This window comes from Haliotis asinina, chromosome 8 (assembly GCF_037392515.1).
Source record: "Haliotis asinina isolate JCU_RB_2024 chromosome 8, JCU_Hal_asi_v2, whole genome shotgun sequence".
In the NCBI taxonomy this organism is placed as follows: Eukaryota; Metazoa; Mollusca; class Gastropoda; order Lepetellida; family Haliotidae; genus Haliotis; species Haliotis asinina.
In genome coordinates this window covers 47,548,947-47,568,191 of record NC_090287.1, presented here as the reverse complement: position 1 = coordinate 47,568,191, position 19,245 = coordinate 47,548,947, and the positions used below count along the sequence as shown (strand labels likewise).

The window sequence follows — 19,245 nt, the reverse complement described above, 5'->3', positions numbered from 1 at the left end:
ACAGTGAGGTTTATGACCATATAGATTTACACATCAAAGTGACAATAGCGCTAGCTTGCTGTTATACATCAAAGTGACAACACAAGCTCTCTGGAGGTCTTGAATTACTGCATGTGGTGGATATGTGTCAAACTGAAAGGAGTCTATATTTTTGCAGTGAACACAGCTGAAACACATTTGTAATGGATACATTGACTGAAGCAGTATAAAATGTATTTTGCACTGACACTGTTGTCAGAAATTAACTGAATGTGTATCCTTAAAACCAGACAGTACAGAGTGTTGATTAAACACTTCCATTTGCAAATGAAAACCAGTTTCATAATTCTTTCCCTATTAATTACAAATTCTCAAACCACTACTATCAGACTGCATGTTTGATAAGATGTATAGTGCCCTCTTGTCAATGAGAATATTGAGACACATCATGTTCCGTAAAATGGTAACAGTCACCAGCCAGATCAAGTGTGTGATCTTGTGTATATGATAAGGAATAAATACTGAAATTTGTATATAAATGTTCAGAGACTGGGATTGAGAACTTTGACAATGGGTCATTAGTAGGCTTATTAGACATTTTCTGTATTTAGAATGGGCCTCTGCTCTTTTATCAACAGAACACTTCAAACTTTTGATGGCCCATAGCCCCTGCCTTCCCCAATCACAGAGTATTACTTTCACCTTTTCCACTGTATTTTGTTCTTCAACAAAAGTCAAGAAATTATTTTTTTCTTTTGACAAAATCATTATTATGAGCTTAGGAAACAATACATTTTATTACATAAAACACAGACAATTTTCCTTATGACAAGCTCAATATCAACCATTAGCAGACATAATTTAACACATTTCAAATTATCTAAGAAGATGTTTGTCCATTAACGTAAACCTCTATTACAAATCCTAATATTATGCCTAAGGTAATTAAGTTGGCAATTAGTTTTCTGAAACTATTGGTAAGAAAATCAAATAAGTTGCTTACATTTGTCTCCAATAAAAAATAACTGATACCATTTTATTCAGTGCAGCCCGTGTTGCTGCCTTTGCTGTCCGAAGCTCAGCTGTTGTTTTTCTGAGAATGCAATGTGGCATGAACAAACGGGGCAAAATCACATCAGAAATTATTTCATGCATGTATTAAAAACACACAAGACCCCTGAGGTAATACCACTGGTGACATGTCAAAATATGTATGGTGAGGTATACGACTTTGTACCATGATTACAATACTTTGTATAACAGGATGAGCTGAATATTTCATGAGTAACATTACATCTAACTAAATCACTTTTCAGTGAAACAGCAGTTCCTTATTTTCAAATGTAAGCATCATTTGTCACTGTAGCAATTGAGTGAATATGATTTTACACTGTTTTTAGCTATATTCCAGCAATATCTTATCATGGTAGGTGACACCAGAAATGGGCTTCACACACTGTACCCATGTGGGGAACTGAACCAGTGTCTAAGGCATGCCAAGCGAACGCTTTAACCACTACGCTATCCCACCAACCCAAATGTCTTTGTAAAAAATGTATCTGTCAGTTAAACAAACATATCCTTCCAATCCTATCAGCCTCATCAACAAAGGCAGCCCTGCCAGAAGAATAGAAGGAAAAGTTCTTTGTATAAATATATCTATAATCAGTGAATAGTGGATTTGGATTCTTGAGTTTTGCTCAGCTACATATCAATTTAAAGACATCCTCACATAAAGGTTATGATAAGGGTCTCTTAAAATTTATATCCATTTCAATCAAAATTCAAACTATGAATACAAGTGAACACACACATAAATCTTGATATGTAAGATAAAGACCAATGCCACTTTACAAACAATAAACATTATCAGAGAAATGATAAAAATACAGATATCAGAACCACAAAACAAATGCTTTACTTTAGTGGCTCTTTTGAGAGGGATGTGTGATTTCAGGAAATGAATTCACAACAAGAATAAGTAGATGAATTTGCTGATTGATATGTGTTCCTTTAAGCCAGGACAAGACAGTAATATGGTAAAGCAAAGATACTATTTTATGCTACTATGAAAGTCTGTTTGAAAAGTGCATACATGGCATAAACCTGATACATGCAATATTCAGCCATACCAAACACGATGTTGTTTTGGCTACCCATTTATTAAAGTCTCTGTTTTTGGGGGCTGGGCATAACATTGAACTTAATGATATCAAGTAATCACATACGAAATTCTACACAGTTGAATATGATTTGTAAAACAAACAATGCAACTATTTCCTAATTTGTATATTTCATTAGTGAATACAGTAATGACAACAAAAATTGAATCAACGCCCCCAAATCCTAATCAACCATGCGTGCCAACTAGGTCTATATTTAGCTCACGTCGTCTGCACATTCTGTCGTGTCGTAACCTAAGTCTTTCAGCCGATAAAGCTCTTATAATTCTAGTTGCGCCACCAAATCAATCTTCAAAATGCAAACTGTGATTTAAGAAAACAACTGTTACCTGACAAATTCACTAGATGATTTGACATATTCGCTTGCCACAAGAAAACATAAACAAATGGGATAATGTGTGTTTTTACAGTTGTAATAAACTACAATGAACATGATGACATGGTAGCATAGATAATACACGATTTAGACCATTCTGCTATTCGTGTAGGTTTTGTCGCGGGTATTTTGGTGTATTTTCACTCACCGAGCAAAGAAATCACAAATTCTCACTGAAATATGACAAATCGCACAATATGGCCGTCCATGTGACGTCACGTGAGTTCTCGTAAAATGATATATGAGTAAAATGGGATATAGCACTCACACATTTTTATTTGATGAAATAGTAGCAATAACTGACATTCGAAAAACTATTTTCTTTTTCACATTTTACACAAAAGTCACATTTCCCATACTGCGCAGCGCTACACAAAGATGGCGGCCTACATCTGATTCTGCCTTTCGGTGAATAGTGATTTCTATAAACTTTTCTTGAGAGTGCATATTTAACTCTTGCACATGTATTGCTGCAGAGAACACCCATTTCAAAAGATAAGGTTGTTTATTTTATTGTAATTCCATTTATTGTTATAGTTATTTTGAAGTTAAAGTGTGTTTTCTTCCCGACATTTGTCACTATCGCTTCTGCGAAAACATGCGCAGACAAGTGATCGAATATTTGACAGGTGCCCGCCACTCTTAAAGGGGCACTGATGCGGAGCGAATAATGCTTCTCGCCAACGGTCTAATTACGAAAGCAGACCGGAAATTGGTCAGCGCCCACTCCTTCGACCATGACGGACAAAGGAACTGGGCTCCTGTCCATATTAGCAAAATTTCTTCACCTAAACAGTCAGGAGACCGGATGCCCATCACATGGCATTTGTTTAAAAATATCCATGGTATTCCTTGTCTGATCGTAACCATATATCCCAGCAGTGTAGTTCTTTTCGGATGCTTGGATTTTATACTTACTGATCCAATTTGATCCTATTTCTGTGTTTTTAACCTCTATATTTAATCATGTTACATGAAAATATGATGTCTACAGGCACGTAGCATCCCATTTGTTTCAGTACGGAAGATTGCAAAGCTTTATATTTAGGTAGTTTTGAGTGTTGGTTGAGCTGTGATAGCAAATAGCATACGTAAATTTTGGTAGCTATGGTAGCTACAATGGTTTATTATTTATGATAATAAAACACACAGTTGATTTATTTGAATTCGTAAACAAAAACGATGACCTTGGCTTTGGTAGAGAAATCTGAAAATTGTCTTACGTAAAAAAAACTTATTTCACTTATTTACCAAAGTACACAGCAAATGCCTGTGTGTATTCCTTATGTAACGAAATTCCGTTGGTATCCTCAAAACAGTTTCGGCCCACAAGTGTTTTCAGGCTGCATGCGACACAGAGATTACATCTTCCTTGCTGTAACTTGCGTTTGATGGTGTAAACCTACACGTGTTATTTGTCATCATTCTCTTGATGGTCAATTCATGAATTTATAACAGGTATAATTAGTAGCAACACCACTTCGGTTACTCAACAAAGGTTCCCATTTGGCATTTCTCCTGTCAGGAGTAAATACTCAACATTATAAATTAAGGTCTGTAATGGCAAATGTATTGTATGTTATGTAATATGTGCATGTAAGTGATGCAAGAGGGTTTATCACCTGAGTTACAAAAACAAACATCGATCAAAGGATTAACCGATAACACACTATTTGATTAATTACTTTTGTTCTTCTAGCGGATTTGTCAAAAGGCAGTGTGTGTAGATGACTACACCTTGTCGTAAAGTGTGAGAGCAAAAACAACATCCTCCCTTCAAAGAATTAACCACCCTTGCGTTGATTGATTGATTGCTCAATATTGGTTAACTAAATTACTTAGAATAGTGGACATCATACAATTAGTTGCCAGGTGTGCTATCTTGGGAGACCAATGAGAGGTTTATCTAGTTTTCACCAACGAAAGACGTGAAACGATGTGTTACATTTTCGCAAATGAGACAGTTGTAAGACACGCAACACAGAGCAGGATTATTTACCAGCTGCAGATGAATGGAATATGATTTCTTTTATGTGGATATTGATGGATACATTCCTGAACAAGGTAGTAGCCTGACACTGTTGCTATAAAATTAGTCTGTTTTACGTTCATTGTTTGCATTTTGTTTTAATTTATTTGTTGTAGCATTCAGCAGAATCTGTATGACAGAAAACACACACTAGATCGCGTATGTATGTGAAATAGGATCCACATTGGCAATCTATACAATGTATAAATGTTGCTGTTATGTTAGAAATTTACTATGAGTATAAGCAAATCGTGTGTTCTTTTATTAATTTTCAGAATCATACAAATATGACAATAAACTAATTAGGGTTATGAGACAAAATATAGAGACGTACATTGGCTTCGTTATTTTTCCGTCCTAATAGTTTTTTACCATTTCTACCACTGGCAGATGATTAACCTTCAAAGTGTTTCATTTGTTTTCATAATACATTTGTAATGAAGTACAATTGACTTCACCTCTGTTGATCTGTCTATAATTAAACTATCAATTGCGCTTACGGACTGCGCAGCAGAGGTCATGAACCAGTCACGAATTCTGGGATATCATCCGGGTACTCACGGGAGAAAAACAATAACAAAAGTTTACACCAGTCCACGGAAAATGCTCCGCATCAGTGCCCCTTTAAGTGCCAGTACTGGTAAAATGTAATTTGTCGAATATTCCTCCTAACGGGTGAATCGACGGATGACGTTGGATTTACGTGTATTTTGAAATAGGGAAATTAAAATACGAGGGATGACAAAAGACGAAACTTTCTTTTCATGGACATAAGAGGCGAATGACAGGATCAGGTGATAATGCTTGCCGACTTGGTTGGTACATATCCCAATCGATGCTCATGATGTTGATCTTTGGATTGTCTGGTCCAGACCCCTTTATTTACTGACTGTTTCCATATTGCTGGAATGTTGCTGGCATTTCCATTTCTATATCCTTAACGGGGCACTGATGCGGAGCGAATAATGTTTCTCGCCAACTGTCTAATTACGAAACCAAACTGCAAATTGGTCAGCGCCTTCTCCCTCGACATATGCCATTATTTAAAAATATCCATGGTAATCCTTGTCTGATTGTAACAAAATATCCCAGCAGTGTAGTTTTTGTTCAGATGCTTGGATGGTATAGTGACTGATCCAATTTGATCCTATTTCTGTGTTTTTTACCTCTATATTAAATCATTTTATGTGAAAATATGATGTCTGCAGGCATATAGCAAGCCATTATTTGCGGTCCGAAAGATTGCAAAGCTCTATATTCAGATAGTTGTGAGTGTTGGCCCAGCTGTGATAGCATATATCATATGTAAATTTTGGTAGCTATGGTAGCTACCCTGGTAATAGAAATACAAAGTTGATTTATTTGAATTCGTAACCTAAAAACAATGACTTTGCCATTGGTATGTAAAAATGTAAAAATACTCAACTGATTACACCTATTTACCCAAGTACACAGCAAATGTCTGTATGTATTTCTTATGTAAAGAAGTTCTGTTGGTATCCTCAAAACAGGCTGCATGTGACAGAGAGATTACATCTTCCCTTGCTGTAACTCGCCTTTGATGGTGTAAACCTACACATGTTATTTGTCATCATTCTCTTGGTGATCAGTTAATGAATTTATAACAGGTATAATTAGTGGTAACACCACTCAAGTTACTCAACAAAGGTCTGTAGTAGCAAATGTATTGTATGTTATGTAATATGTGCAAGTAAGTGATGCGAGAGGGTTTATCACCTGAGTTACAAAAACAAACATCGATCAAAGGATTAACCAGTAACACACTGATTGATTAATTACTTTTATCTTTTACAGCGGATTTGTCAAAAGGCAGTGTGTGTAGATGTACTAATCTCTACTGACTACACCCTGTCGTAAAGTACATGTGTAAAAACAACATCCTCCCTTCAAAGAATTAACCACCCTTGCGTTGATTGATTGATTGCTCATTATTGGTTAACTAAATAACTTAGAATGGCGGACATCATACAGTTAGTTGCCAGGTGTGCTATCTTGGGTGACCAATGAGAGAATGAAGATTTTTATGGATATCAACTTCTTTATTATGAGAACACAACGTTTCGGAGTTAATGCTTACTTCTTCATCAGGTGAGTAAGCATCAACTCCGAAACATTGTGTTCTCATAAGAAAGAAGTGGATATCCATAAAAACTTCATTCTTATATATTTCACTTCTAAATGCCCTTCAAAGACTTGACCAATGAGAGGTTTATCAGGTTTTCACCAGTGTGAGAGACGTGAAACAATGTGTTACTTTTTCGCAAATTAGACTGTTGTAAGAAACACGACACAGAGCAGGATTATTTACCAGCTTGGAATATCGTCTTTTTATGTGGATATTGATGGATGCATTCCTGAATAAGGTAGTAGCCTGACATTGTTGCTATAAAATTATAATCTGTTGTACATTCATTATTTGCATTTTGTTTTAATTTATTTGTTGTAGCATTCAGCAGAATCTGTATGACAGAAAACATACACTAGATCGCGTATGAGTGTGAAATAGGATCCACATTGGCAGTCTATACAATGTTTAAATGTTACAGTCATGTTAGAAATTTACTGTAAGCATTAGTATAAGCAGACCATGTGTTCTTTTATTAATTTTCAAAATCATACAAATATGACAATAAACTAATTAGGGTTATGAGACAAAATATAGAGACGTACATTGGCGTCGTTATTTTTCCATCCTAATAGTTTTTACCATTTCTACCACTGACAGATGATTAACCTAAGTGTTTCATTTGTTTTCATAATACATTTGTAATGAAGTACAAATGACTTCACCTTAGTTGATCTGTCTATAATTAAACTATCAATTGCGCATACGGACTGCACAGCAGAGGTTACGAACCAGTCACGAATTCTGGGATATCATACGGGTACTCACAGGAGAAAAACAATAACAAAAGTTTAAACCAGTCCACGGAAATTGCTTGGCATCAGTGCCCCTTTAAGCAGTCTAAGTAAACTTTGGCTCAGTATTATGTAGGAGTTCAGCCAGTAACTCCCACCCCAATCAAAAGCCAAAATTACAAACTGACATGCATACCTCACCCTAAATATATATTTAGTAAACTAGAACATGTATGAAGAACAATCAATGAACTTGTTTCAGTGTTAGAATATTACACTGGGGAAGGTGTAATAAAACCTATGTAGAAGGTCATATGAGCTATCTTTTTCAACAGACCAATCAGAACACAGCTCCCCAAATTGCAAAAGGTGACATTTCGCACATACCTTTTGTACTTTTACCTGAAAAAAGTTTGTACCGAACAATTTCGAATGGAGCATGCCTTAACAGAGAGTATGCAGTCAGTGAAAACAGCATTTTAGACAATTTTCAAGGATGTCATTTTGTGAAAACGTTTGCCAATGGTAACCATGTCGTCAGAAAGCCCTACTGGCTAGTGACCAGTTATCACCATTTTTTAGCCGTTTAAATGATTTGCTTCATTGTTTCTGAACATAATGAAACAAAATTTATCTTGATGATAGATTAGCTATTTGCCAACAGTTCCTGCTTGTTTACAGTTGCCGATTGTGTTTCTTAGAAACGTGATCAACAGGAAACCAGAAAGTGTACATTGTGCTTTCCCAACAACTAACACGACCAGTTACCATCGTTTCTGAATTGTTCATGTTATCAAACAAATGTGACATAAATTTGGTAATGAACTATTGTGTTTCAAACCTTGACATATTGAAGAAATTTTGTAATTGGATTTTGTATTAAAATAAAGAATTCTGAAGAACAAAACTTGCTCTCATAGTGAATATTGAATGATGCTAACATAAGCTGACAGGAATATCAAGATGTTGCCATGCGGTTGAACTAATTAAGGATGACATTTTGAGTAGATATTTGCAGTTTTGGTAATGTTTGTTTTCTCTGAGGAAAAAGTAAAGATGAAGGTGGAAACTGACAGTTATAATCTGTCAGTATCGTTTGCTTGGTACCTTTTGAATCCATAGAATGTAGATGGAAATGTAGGTCTATTCATAGTTTAGTGATTGAGTGATGACATTATGGGTATGTTTAAACAAATTAATATCTGCACTTTTTATGGACTGAACTGTAATTTCATATTTTCTCAACATATGAATGATTTTCATTCAGTTCTAATAATTCATGAATTTTTGACTCGAATATTTACATTATTTATAGCTGGAATATATAGCGGTGTAAAACTAAACTCACTCACTCAGTCTATTTAGAAACCACTGGAAAAGAATGCTTTTGAAAACAAACCGTTATATGTCCTAAGTTCTAAAATGGAAAAAAAAATGTAAATTTCTCTCTGTACTCTTCCTATGCATATTCTTAAAGGATGTGTAGCAATTAATGCGAAAAGTACACAATTTCTCAGCATGAGATATTGATACACAGCATAAAATATGAATTTTGGTTTGATTACATTTCAAACAAATTCAGTATTCCTAGCATTTGATTTACATCTGCTTTAATTAACTTTTAATTTGAAGCATCTTCTGTTCGTAACAAAGGTGCTGTTTTGGAATTTATTTAAGTCACATATAACTTGAATCAACATTGTCAAGTTGTGCAACATTTACAGAACGAATAAACTGAATGGTGTTGGAGTTCAAGTTTCATCAGGTTTATAAAATCAAGACTGCTTACTACACATTGCTGACCAAAAGGATTTTGCATGAATATAACGCTTTCTTCCTCGGAGGCGAGGTTGTGGTCAAAGTGACAGTATTATCGTAGGTAATATTATATCAACCCCCCGTCTCACTTCCAAGAGTGAAATTGTTATGTTATAAGTAGTGTCATGTAAAATCCTAATGTCCATCAATAAAAGACATATTTACTACCAGTGAAAAGTAATTTTTATTTTGTAAGTCGGTGAAAAGAAACTTAAATAGCATTTATCCTCAGACAGGGTGCCATCATTTTTTAAAATCGTGAAGTCACAGGCTAAAGTCCATTAGAATTGATGAGATTATGATTTGTTTTCATCAAGTTAGAAAATCAAAACTACTTTCTACTAGTAGTTGAATATGTATTTGAATCATGACCAAAAGGAGTTTGCATGACACAACCTGTAACATAACGTAAGTGAGGTCAGTGTCGAAGTGAAAATACTGCGCGATAAATTTCTTCACTTGCTACATTTACTTGGTTTGTAAACGTTCACTCACCAGTATGTAGACACTTGTCAATATACGCCTTTATAATTGGTCTCATAGTACTAATTACTTTATAATCATACTTGTATGCATTTTGAAACTTAATGCATGTAAAAAGAAGCGATCTGCAATATATTAGAATTAAAACAAATTGAAGTTTTAGGACCAACATCAGGCTATTACCTTGTTCGAGGAATTCATCCATCAATATCCACAAAAACGAGTGATATATAATTCATCTGCAGATTTCCCAAGTGATGTGTCTTTCAACAGTCTAATTTACGAAAACGTGATGTATCGTTTCAGGTTTTTCACATTGTTGTATAGTTTCATTGGTCACCCAAGATAGCACTAATTGCATAATGTGCATCATTCTTTTTAAAAAGTTATTTAGTTAGCCAATAATGAGCAATCAATCAATGTATTGGTGGTTAATCCTTTGAAAGAAGGGTGTTGTTTTTACATAGACACAGACATGACACAGTGCACTCAGTATAGATTATTAAATGTACATACATAAACACTACCTTTTGACGAATCCGCATTTGAATCCGCATAAAAGTAATTAATCAATCAGCGTGTAATCGGTTAATCCTCTGATCGATCCAGACAAAAGAAATGCCATATAGGGACCTTTGATGGGTAATCTAAGTGGCGTTACCTCTGATTATACCTGTTATAAATTCCTTAACTGAGCATCACGTGAATGATAATTAAAGATCAAAATGAGCAGTTTTATTGACAGGATTTTATTTATGAAGATGTCAATGAGTGATTTATGCCTTTGCACCCCATAGAGGATATGTGATCTTTAAGAGGGAATATGCGGTGTTTATTGAGCAAGTGTTTGATGGGACACTTGATGTTATTTTTTTCAAAAAAGCTTTTGAATTTTTTTTTGTTTTTTGTCATTTGAAATGTTTACAATATTTGAAGTGTTTGATTTGTTAATGTGTCCATGTGTGAAATTGTTAGAATCTATCATCACTATAAGTAGGAAAAAGCTTACAGGTTATTTTCTTGAATTTGGATGGAATAATAGATATTCAATAAAATCCTTCACAAATTGTTAAAAGAACCATAAAAAACAATAAACCATATTGTATCCAGTTATTGGGATTGGCATGTTTTGAGGTACTAGTATATTTGTTATATTGAAAATATGTGCATATCCTGACTCATTAAAAGTTCTGCAAAAGTGTCAGTACCACTGTCGATGGCTGCTGTTAGTAAAGAGGGAGGTGCCAGTTTGTTGTGTACTAATGAGTTCAAATGTGATTTGTCAGTTTTATATGAACGCAACTTGAAATGTTAAAGGGGCACTGATGCGGAGCAATTTCCGTGGACTGGTGTAAACTTTTGTTATTGTTTTTCTCCCGTGAGTACTCAGATGATATCCCAGAATTCGTGACTGGTTCGTGACCTCTGCTGCGCAGTCCGTAAGCGCAATTGTTAGTTTAATTATAGACAGATCAACTGAGGTGAAGTCATTTGTACCTCATTACAAATGTATTAGGAAAACAAATGAAACACTTTGAAGGTTAATCATCTGCCAGTGGTAGAAATGGTAAAAAACTATTAGGACGGAAAAATAACGAAGCCAATGTACGTCTCTATATTTTGTCTCATAACCCTAATTAGTTTATTGTCATATTTGTATGATTCTGAAAATTAATAAAAGAGCACACGATTTGCTTATACTCATAGTAAATTTCTAACATAACAGCAATATTTATACCTTGTATAGATTGCCAATGTGGATCCTATTTTACACACTTACGCGATCTAGTGTATGTTTTCTGTCATACAGATTCTGCTGAATGCTACAACAAATAAATTAAAACAAAATGCAAATAATGAATGGAAAACAGACTAATTTTATAGCAACAATGTCAGGCTACTACCTTGTTCAGGAATGTATCCATCAATATCCACGTAAAAGAAATCGTATTCCACTCATCTGCAGCTGGTAAATAATCCTGCTCTGTGTCGCGTGTCTTACAACTGTCTCATTTGCGAAAAAGTAACATATCGTTTCACGTCTTTCGTTGGTGAAAACTAGATAAACCTCTCATTGGTCTCCCAAGATAGCACACCTGGCAACTAATTGTATGATGTCCACTATTCTAAGTAATTTAGTTAACCAATATTGAGCAATCAATCAATCAACGCAAGGGTGGTTAATTCTTTGAAGGGAGGATGTTGTTTTTGCACTCACACTTTACGACAGGGTGTAGTCATCTACACACACTGCCTTTTGACAAATCCGCTAGAAGATAAAAGTAATTAAACAATCAGTGTGTTATCGGTTAATCCTTTGATCGATGTTTGTTTTTGTAACTCAGGTGATAAACCCTCTTGCATCACTTACATGCACATATTACATAACATACAATACATTTGCCATTACAGACCTTAATTTATAATGTTGAGTATTTACTCCAGACAGGAGAAATGCCAAATGGGAACTTTTGTTGAGTAACCGAAGTGGTGTTGCTACTAATTATACCTGTTATAAATTCATGAATTGACCATCCAGAGAATGATGACAAATAACATGTGTAGGTTTACACCATCAAACGCAAGTTACAGCAAGGAAGATGTAATCTCTGTGTCGCATGCAGCCTGAAAACACTTGTGGGCCGAAACTGTTTTGAGGATACCAACGGAATTTCGTTACATAAGGAATACATACAGGCATTTGCTGTGTACTTGGGTAAATAGGTGAAATAAGTTTTTTTTTAAGACAATTTTCAGATTTCTCTACCAAAGGCAAAGTCATCGGGTTTTTTGTTTACGAATTCAAATAAATCAACTGTGTGTTTTATTATCATAAATAATAAACCATTGTAGCTACTATAGCTACCAAAATTTACGTATGCTATTTGCTATCACAGCTCAACCAACACTCAAAACTACCTAAATATAAAGCTTTGCAATCTTCCGTACTGAAACAAATGGCTTGCTACGTGCCTGTAGACATCATATTTGCATGTAACATGATTAAATATCGAGGTTAAAAACACAGAAATAGGATCAAATTGGATCAGTAAGTATACCATCCAAGCATCCGAAAAGAACTACACTGCTGGGATATTTGGTTACGATCAGACAAGGAATACCATGGATATTTTAAACAAATGGCTTGTGATGGGCATCCGGTCTCCTGACTGTTTAGGTGAAGAAATTTTGCTAATATGGACAGGAGCCCAGTTCCTTTGTCCGTCACGGTCGAAGGAGTGGGCGCTGACCAATTTCCGGTCTTCTTTCGTAATTAGACCGTTGGCGAGAAGCATTATTCGCTCCGCATCAGTGCCCCTTTAAATATGAGCATGAAATTAGAACTGATGAAGGAAACTGATTAAAGGCAACATGTCTACTGAGGACTTCTCAGTTGAATGAGTTCAGAGAAACAAATCACTGGGGCTTACTGGTGAACTTGAGCACATCCATTAATATGCTATTTCAAGTTTTACATACCAGTGTTATGTTTTACTTTCAGCTTTCCAAGTTAAGTGTATTTTCACTGAATTTCAGGCCAGATCAGCAAGATTTATTATTCTGTGTGTTTTCCGAATTTGTATATACACTGTATTCAATTAACACAGAATATTACCTTGTTGCAGGGCATGATGTCTGATACAGAGGCTCAGAAGACTGTGGTTAAAAACAAGAACATGCACAGATGTAATTTGTGCACTCTGTCCTATGCATCTGAAAAAGTATGTGATTGTGTATCAAGTGATTCATATTCAGTTTGAATTTGTAAATTTTGCATGTATGTATGATTTTGGGGTTTTCTTTGTTTTGTTTTTGCAGTTGATAATTGCTTTTGTCTCATTTTCCAGATGATGTAGTATAAAAACTCTTTTATATTCCCCAAATCTACCATTTTAGTGATCATGTTGGTGACTAGTTGCTCTCTGCATTTTTTGTCCAACAGGATGATAAAAGGAAATGTATTTCTGGGATATGATCCAAGCCAACCAAACTAAATTCTGAACTTTTTTCCAAATTTAAGGCTTGTATTTTCCAGTTTGACCTCATCTACTTGTAATTTTTTCAATTTAGTGGTTAATTAACGAAAACCCCGAAATTCCCTAAGGGTTATGTGAATATAACATGAATTCTTATTTAGATGCCTACTCACTACAAACTGATGAATTCAAGAATGACTCAAGATAAGGAATTATGTGCATTTGTTTAGTAAAACTATGAAGTTTTGAAAACTTATCTTATATTGTGTATTGTACTGTCTGTCTCCCTTATGTAAACCATGAGGTGGAAACTTGCTGATTAGCAGAGTTGAACAAAGTCTCTGGCCGCCATGAGTCCCTTGGCCAAATGCTCCCCACTGTTCTTGTTCTCTGGTGGCTCATTGCTTTGCTAAAGGCATGCAGCACGACCTCCGGTTGGCCATTTGTCTTTTTTGTCTTGTCATTGGCACTCTGAGATGCAAATGTATTGCTGGGCTGTTCCTCTTGTCTATGGTTTTGGGTTTTGTCACCATGGATGAGATATGGGCAGGTTCAATAACTTTTGTACATTCACACTAGTTTGAAAGACGGTAATGCAGGTATTCCCCCTACATTTTTCGAATCCCCCCTCCTTTTTTTGTGAGGGGGCGAGAAATCCCACCTAGATTTTCAGTTCTAGAATAGACACTGGCTCCAGTCTTCAACAGACAAGCCGCAGTTTTCCTGTAATTAGCAAATCCCCCTTTGCCCACTTTAAGCATGCAGACAGCAAGACTACCCAGTTCTGCAATCCCTTCCGATTTGGCTTACAATCTGAGTTTCGCATTTTTCGCTGGATCCACGATCTTTTCTCATGCAGCCTGCAATCGACATTTGATAAACTTACTTGATTCTTCAACTGCTCCAGTGTCTTCTTTCTCCAAAAGATCATCGATCTTGACATTGGTGGTTTCTCTTGGATCGACAATCCCTTTGGTTTCCCCATCTTTGTTCATCTGACTTACACAGTCACAGCTTCATCATCTACTGCAGTGTTCATGCTAGGCAGTACCCTTATGCCATTTGCGCACTGACAGTTCATATTGACCAGTCCTATTATGAGCGAGCAAAGTGAGCAACTGTACTGCCTGGCATTGGTTCAAAAAATATTTTTCATGTCAAAATAAAATATCGCCATCATCAAAGGTATACACCCATTTCTGCTCTGGGTTGTGCTCTCACATTTCCAACTTCATGTTGAACAATTACTCACATGCAATATTTTTTATTCAACATTTTAAGTGCAGCTTGTGGTATATCAGACCATTCTTTGCCTCCAATGCCCCTTCCAGCTTCCGGTTCAACGGAGTGATGGAACAGGAATAAGTAGAAATCAAAAAGAAATACTACAGTCAGCTCTCGTTTATCCGACACTTGTGGGTGCAGAGAAATATGTCGGATTAAGGAGAGTGTCGGATTAATGTATTTGTGTGATAATACAATGTATCACTGTTTACTAACGCTCATGATCGCCATTCTGTTGCATGCATATCCAAAACACTACATCCAGTTATCGTATGTAAAAGTATTCAAAGTAACAATACATTCTTGTTATCATTTATTAACATTCATAGATGGTATAACATACATATAAAATCATATAATCAATCAGATTCATACCTACATTCACATGAATGTCGTAACTAAACTGACATAGAACTCACGTTTGTTTCCACACATCAGCAGCCATTATTAACCGGATGTTGAATGTGCTACTGTTTTCGTACAACTGCTTCTACACTAGCATGTTGACGTCGGGTGAACAATATTTCATATTTATTTTAAAAAAGTCTTTGATTGTTTTTTGTTGTTCAGTTTTTTCGGAGGCCTTCAGCAATTTCATTTTCAAACTGTCAAGGAAGTCGAGGTCACTAACATCAAACACATCTAAGTGGTGTGTCAGGAATGTTTGCAGTGTGTTCAAAGATGTTTTGACCTCCGATAGCTTGGGAACCACTGGTTCAGTTGTCTGGTCTTCTTCAGTGCATATTTCCTCGTTGGCAGTAAATGTAGGTCGGACAATCTCGATAATTTCATTTTCAGTCAAGGCTTCCTCACATGGCAAATTTGCATCATATTCCAAGAATTTGCTGACAGGTACAGGTGCGTCCGGGTAGAGCTTGTCGGTTCATCTTCGGGGTCGATCTGGCTGTCGGTGGGTGGGAGGACTTTTGTATGGTGCCAGCAGTTAATGATTGTTGTCTACTTCATGTCTCTGCACGCTGATCGAATGAACAGTAGCGCTTGTTTTATGTCCAGTGGTAAAGGCGTGTCTGCGCTGGCATTGTCAGGATGAAATGTCATCTGTTGCTTCTTGTACAGAAGTTTGAAGTTTTTTATTATTCCGGCATCTAGGGGCTGAATGTGGGATGTTGTATAGTATAATAAAGCTTGACATTAGTTAGATCCACAGAGGCATGGGAAGGGGCATTGTCTACCAGTAATGTCACCTGCCACCACTGTGTGCGCATGTGCTTGTCAAATTTCACAAGCCAGTCTTTGAAGATGAGTGCTGTCATCCAAGCCTTCTTGTTGGCATACCAGTGACACACAGAATTAGGATCAAAAGTTCTACCAAAACACCTTGGCTTGTTAAATTTCCAAATTACCAGTGGTTCGGGTTTGTCAGTGCCTGATGCGTTCACCACAAGCATAACAGTAAGGCGATCTTTTGATTGTTTCTTACCGGACACGGGGCAAGTGCTGAGTGTAGAATTTGGTTCAGTTTCGTAAAACAAACCAGTTTCATCACAGTTATAAATGTCACACGGATTTTATTCTGCCAGGATTTGCTGCAATTCTTCTCTTCCTGTATCTACAACGATCTGAAGGGCTGAGGCTGATTCACCATGAATTTTGTGCATTTTAATTCCATGTCGCTGCTAGAATCTGGTCACCGATCCACTACTGTCATCCTCGATATCTCCAGGGTATACATTCTGATAAGTCTGCACTATACCCTGGCCGTATCTACGGCTCTGCCCGATAAATTTCTTACCTCCCTTGACTGTCTTTTGATCCAGTCAGATCTTCTTGACGTGATGACTTCTTGTTGTGTTGTCTGGGGTTTGTCTTTCTTCAAAGGGCAGATTTCTTTCTTGATCAATGGCGTAATTTCTACTCGGGCTCGCTTAGCAGGTGATGTACATCTTGTCGTGATGAAAACTCGGGTCGGTTGTAAGCATTTTATACAGCTTGCTCTATTGTTATTTCTTTATTAAATCGTCTCAATTAATTATCTTGTGTTTGTAATTAACAAGTGATGTTCACTGACAGTGGTGTCAAGCAGCAGCCAGTAAGGAACACGTTAATTACCACCCATGTGTGACTGTTTGTTTATGGTCAGATTAATCTGACCAGCAGTGTTGATTGTCGGATTAACAAATGTTTTTACAATGTATTTACAATAATCACTTGCTAGCTTGGTGTGTCGGAGTCCGAATGCGAGAATGTCGGATCAATGAGAGTAATAATCACTGTTTTAACTGGTTCCCTAATTTTTGGTCGGATTAACGTGAATGTCGGATCATTAAGTGTTGGACAAACGAGAGTTGACTGTATATTGCCTAAGGAACAGGAGGCTATTATTCCACATGGAATACTCACAGTTACCTCCCATGCTACATTCGCCCATTGCTCCAGAAGTGTTTTTATGTGGAATAAATACTACTAAATTCTAACAATAGGTATGACAGATAAGACATCTAATCTCCAACAGGTTCATGATAAAATGTAGTAATATAGTATTTCTTTTTAATTTCTGCTTATTCTTGTTCCATCACTCCGTTCAACCGGAAGTTCGCAGGGGTAATGGAGGTGAAGAACAATCTGAATGCCATGAGTGGTGGTTGAAATCTGAGGGCACAACCAAGTGAGGAAATTGGAGTGTACCTTTGATGGTGGCGATATTTTATTTTGACATGAAAAATAAAATAAAATCCTAAGCGAGGTAAGTATGTTGCCAACCTTTGCTCTCTTCGCTCACTCGTAAGAAGACTTGTCATAATCCCTATGCTGCACAACCCCATTTGTGCTACAGTTCTCCTGTGGTCTAACAAGTCACAGCAATTTTACATGACACTCACTATTTTCTAAATGGCCCACACAACTGATCATGAGGACAGGTGGATCATTTGCCAGGTTTTTATTAAGGCTAGAATGAACACTGTTCTTGGTGTGGGCGAGGCTCCTGTTGTGAGTGGACTTGTCACTGCCCCTTCTTCTGCAATTTGGACTGCCGCATCACAGACTTTGGCTTCCATAATTTCTTCCACATCGGCACTTCCCATCTCTTCTGATGCTCTCTACTATTTCAGCACAGCCAATTCTACCAGTATCATGGGGCCACGCTCATGATACGCAAGTTCCTCACAACACTGGCATTGAGTGCATTACTTTTTAAGTTTTATTTGATAATTTGCTGCAGGGATTATGTCACCTTAGTGACAATACTTGTTTTTTCAGCCTTGGTCCGGCTCTTTACTTTTTCATGGTGCTAACAGAGAAGTTGCATCTGAAGTAGGAAAAGAAACTCCTCAAGCTACAAAAGATGCAAGCTGAGTACTCCTTATTACAGACAACCAGCTCAGAACACTCTTGGGAACACCAACTTCAGTGAACCTTTTATGGGCAGGCCTTCATTGCGACTGACCTCAGTGTTTTTCCCGTCCAAAGTGACATAACCAATGTCATCCTCGATATCTCCAGGCTGTACGTCCCGATAAGTTTCCACTATACGCTAGATGCATCTACGGGTGTTCCCTTTGTTGGCTCTGCAATCATACAATAGCTAATCAGCTAAGCCGCAGTTACAACCAAGCTTGCCAAATTGATAGGTCCGTATATATATATGCAAGAACTCCTTCTATGTCTTTCAGAGAGTTTCTGCATGATTTGCGTTACCAAGTTTTATTAGATAATTTGAAAAGCAAAGTTGTGATTGGTTCGCTTATCTTCTCAGCAGGGACACCTGATTGGATAAAAAGCCAGTTAAGGTAGGTAATAAATTGCTACAATGCTGTAGATGCGTCCAGTGTATAGGGGAGAAAATCAGAAAGTATACCCTCGAGATATCAAGGATGAGCTGTGGTGGACTCAACGCACAGAGCTAAGCCCAGTAAGCAGTGACATTCTGACATATTTGTTTGATTGGCATTATTAGAAGCTGGTGAGTGATAAGAGGGTAAGATTCTTTATGGATAACAACTTCTTTATTACACATGATGCGACGTTTCGGTACGGATCCTTATACCGTTGAATGACAATATGATGACATATGTACACACAAGTGGGTCCTTCTGCCCCTGTCATCACGATTGTTGACTCACCAGACACCAGACCTATGCAAAGAACTGTGGAACTCTTAGAAGCCCCGTTCGTGTTGACAGCTCTCAGCACAGGCTCCTTGTCATCAGTACTCCACCACTGACGTCCAATCCATTACACCAAATCTGCTCATGAACACAGACAGTTTCGTCACTC

General features: G+C 36.8%; 2 protein-coding genes across 4 annotated transcripts in view; one reads left to right on the top strand and one right to left on the bottom strand.

The window, feature by feature from the left end:
- Nucleotides 1-2,759, bottom strand: part of LOC137293800 (synaptosomal-associated protein 25-like) — a 135,068-nt gene extending 132,309 nt beyond the window's left edge. For both annotated transcript variants that reach the window (XM_067824548.1, XM_067824547.1), the window contains exon 1: nucleotides 2,687-2,759. The gene's annotated coding sequence lies outside the window, so the exon portion shown is untranslated. The remainder of the gene's footprint in view (nucleotides 1-2,686) is intronic.
- A 134-nt stretch (nucleotides 2,760-2,893) lies between these two features.
- LOC137293798 (zinc finger protein 106-like) overlaps nucleotides 2,894-19,245 on the top strand; it is a 69,601-nt gene continuing 53,249 nt past the window's right edge. The window contains exons 1-2 of one of the 2 annotated variants that reach the window (XM_067824543.1): nucleotides 2,894-2,946; nucleotides 13,375-13,470. In XM_067824543.1, coding sequence (XP_067680644.1) covers nucleotides 13,378-13,470 — 93 coding nt within the window. In that variant the 5' untranslated portion in view covers nucleotides 2,894-2,946; nucleotides 13,375-13,377. Of the gene's footprint in view, nucleotides 3,039-13,374; nucleotides 13,471-19,245 lie in introns of both variants that reach the window. The other variant, XM_067824542.1, reaches the window with a different exon arrangement.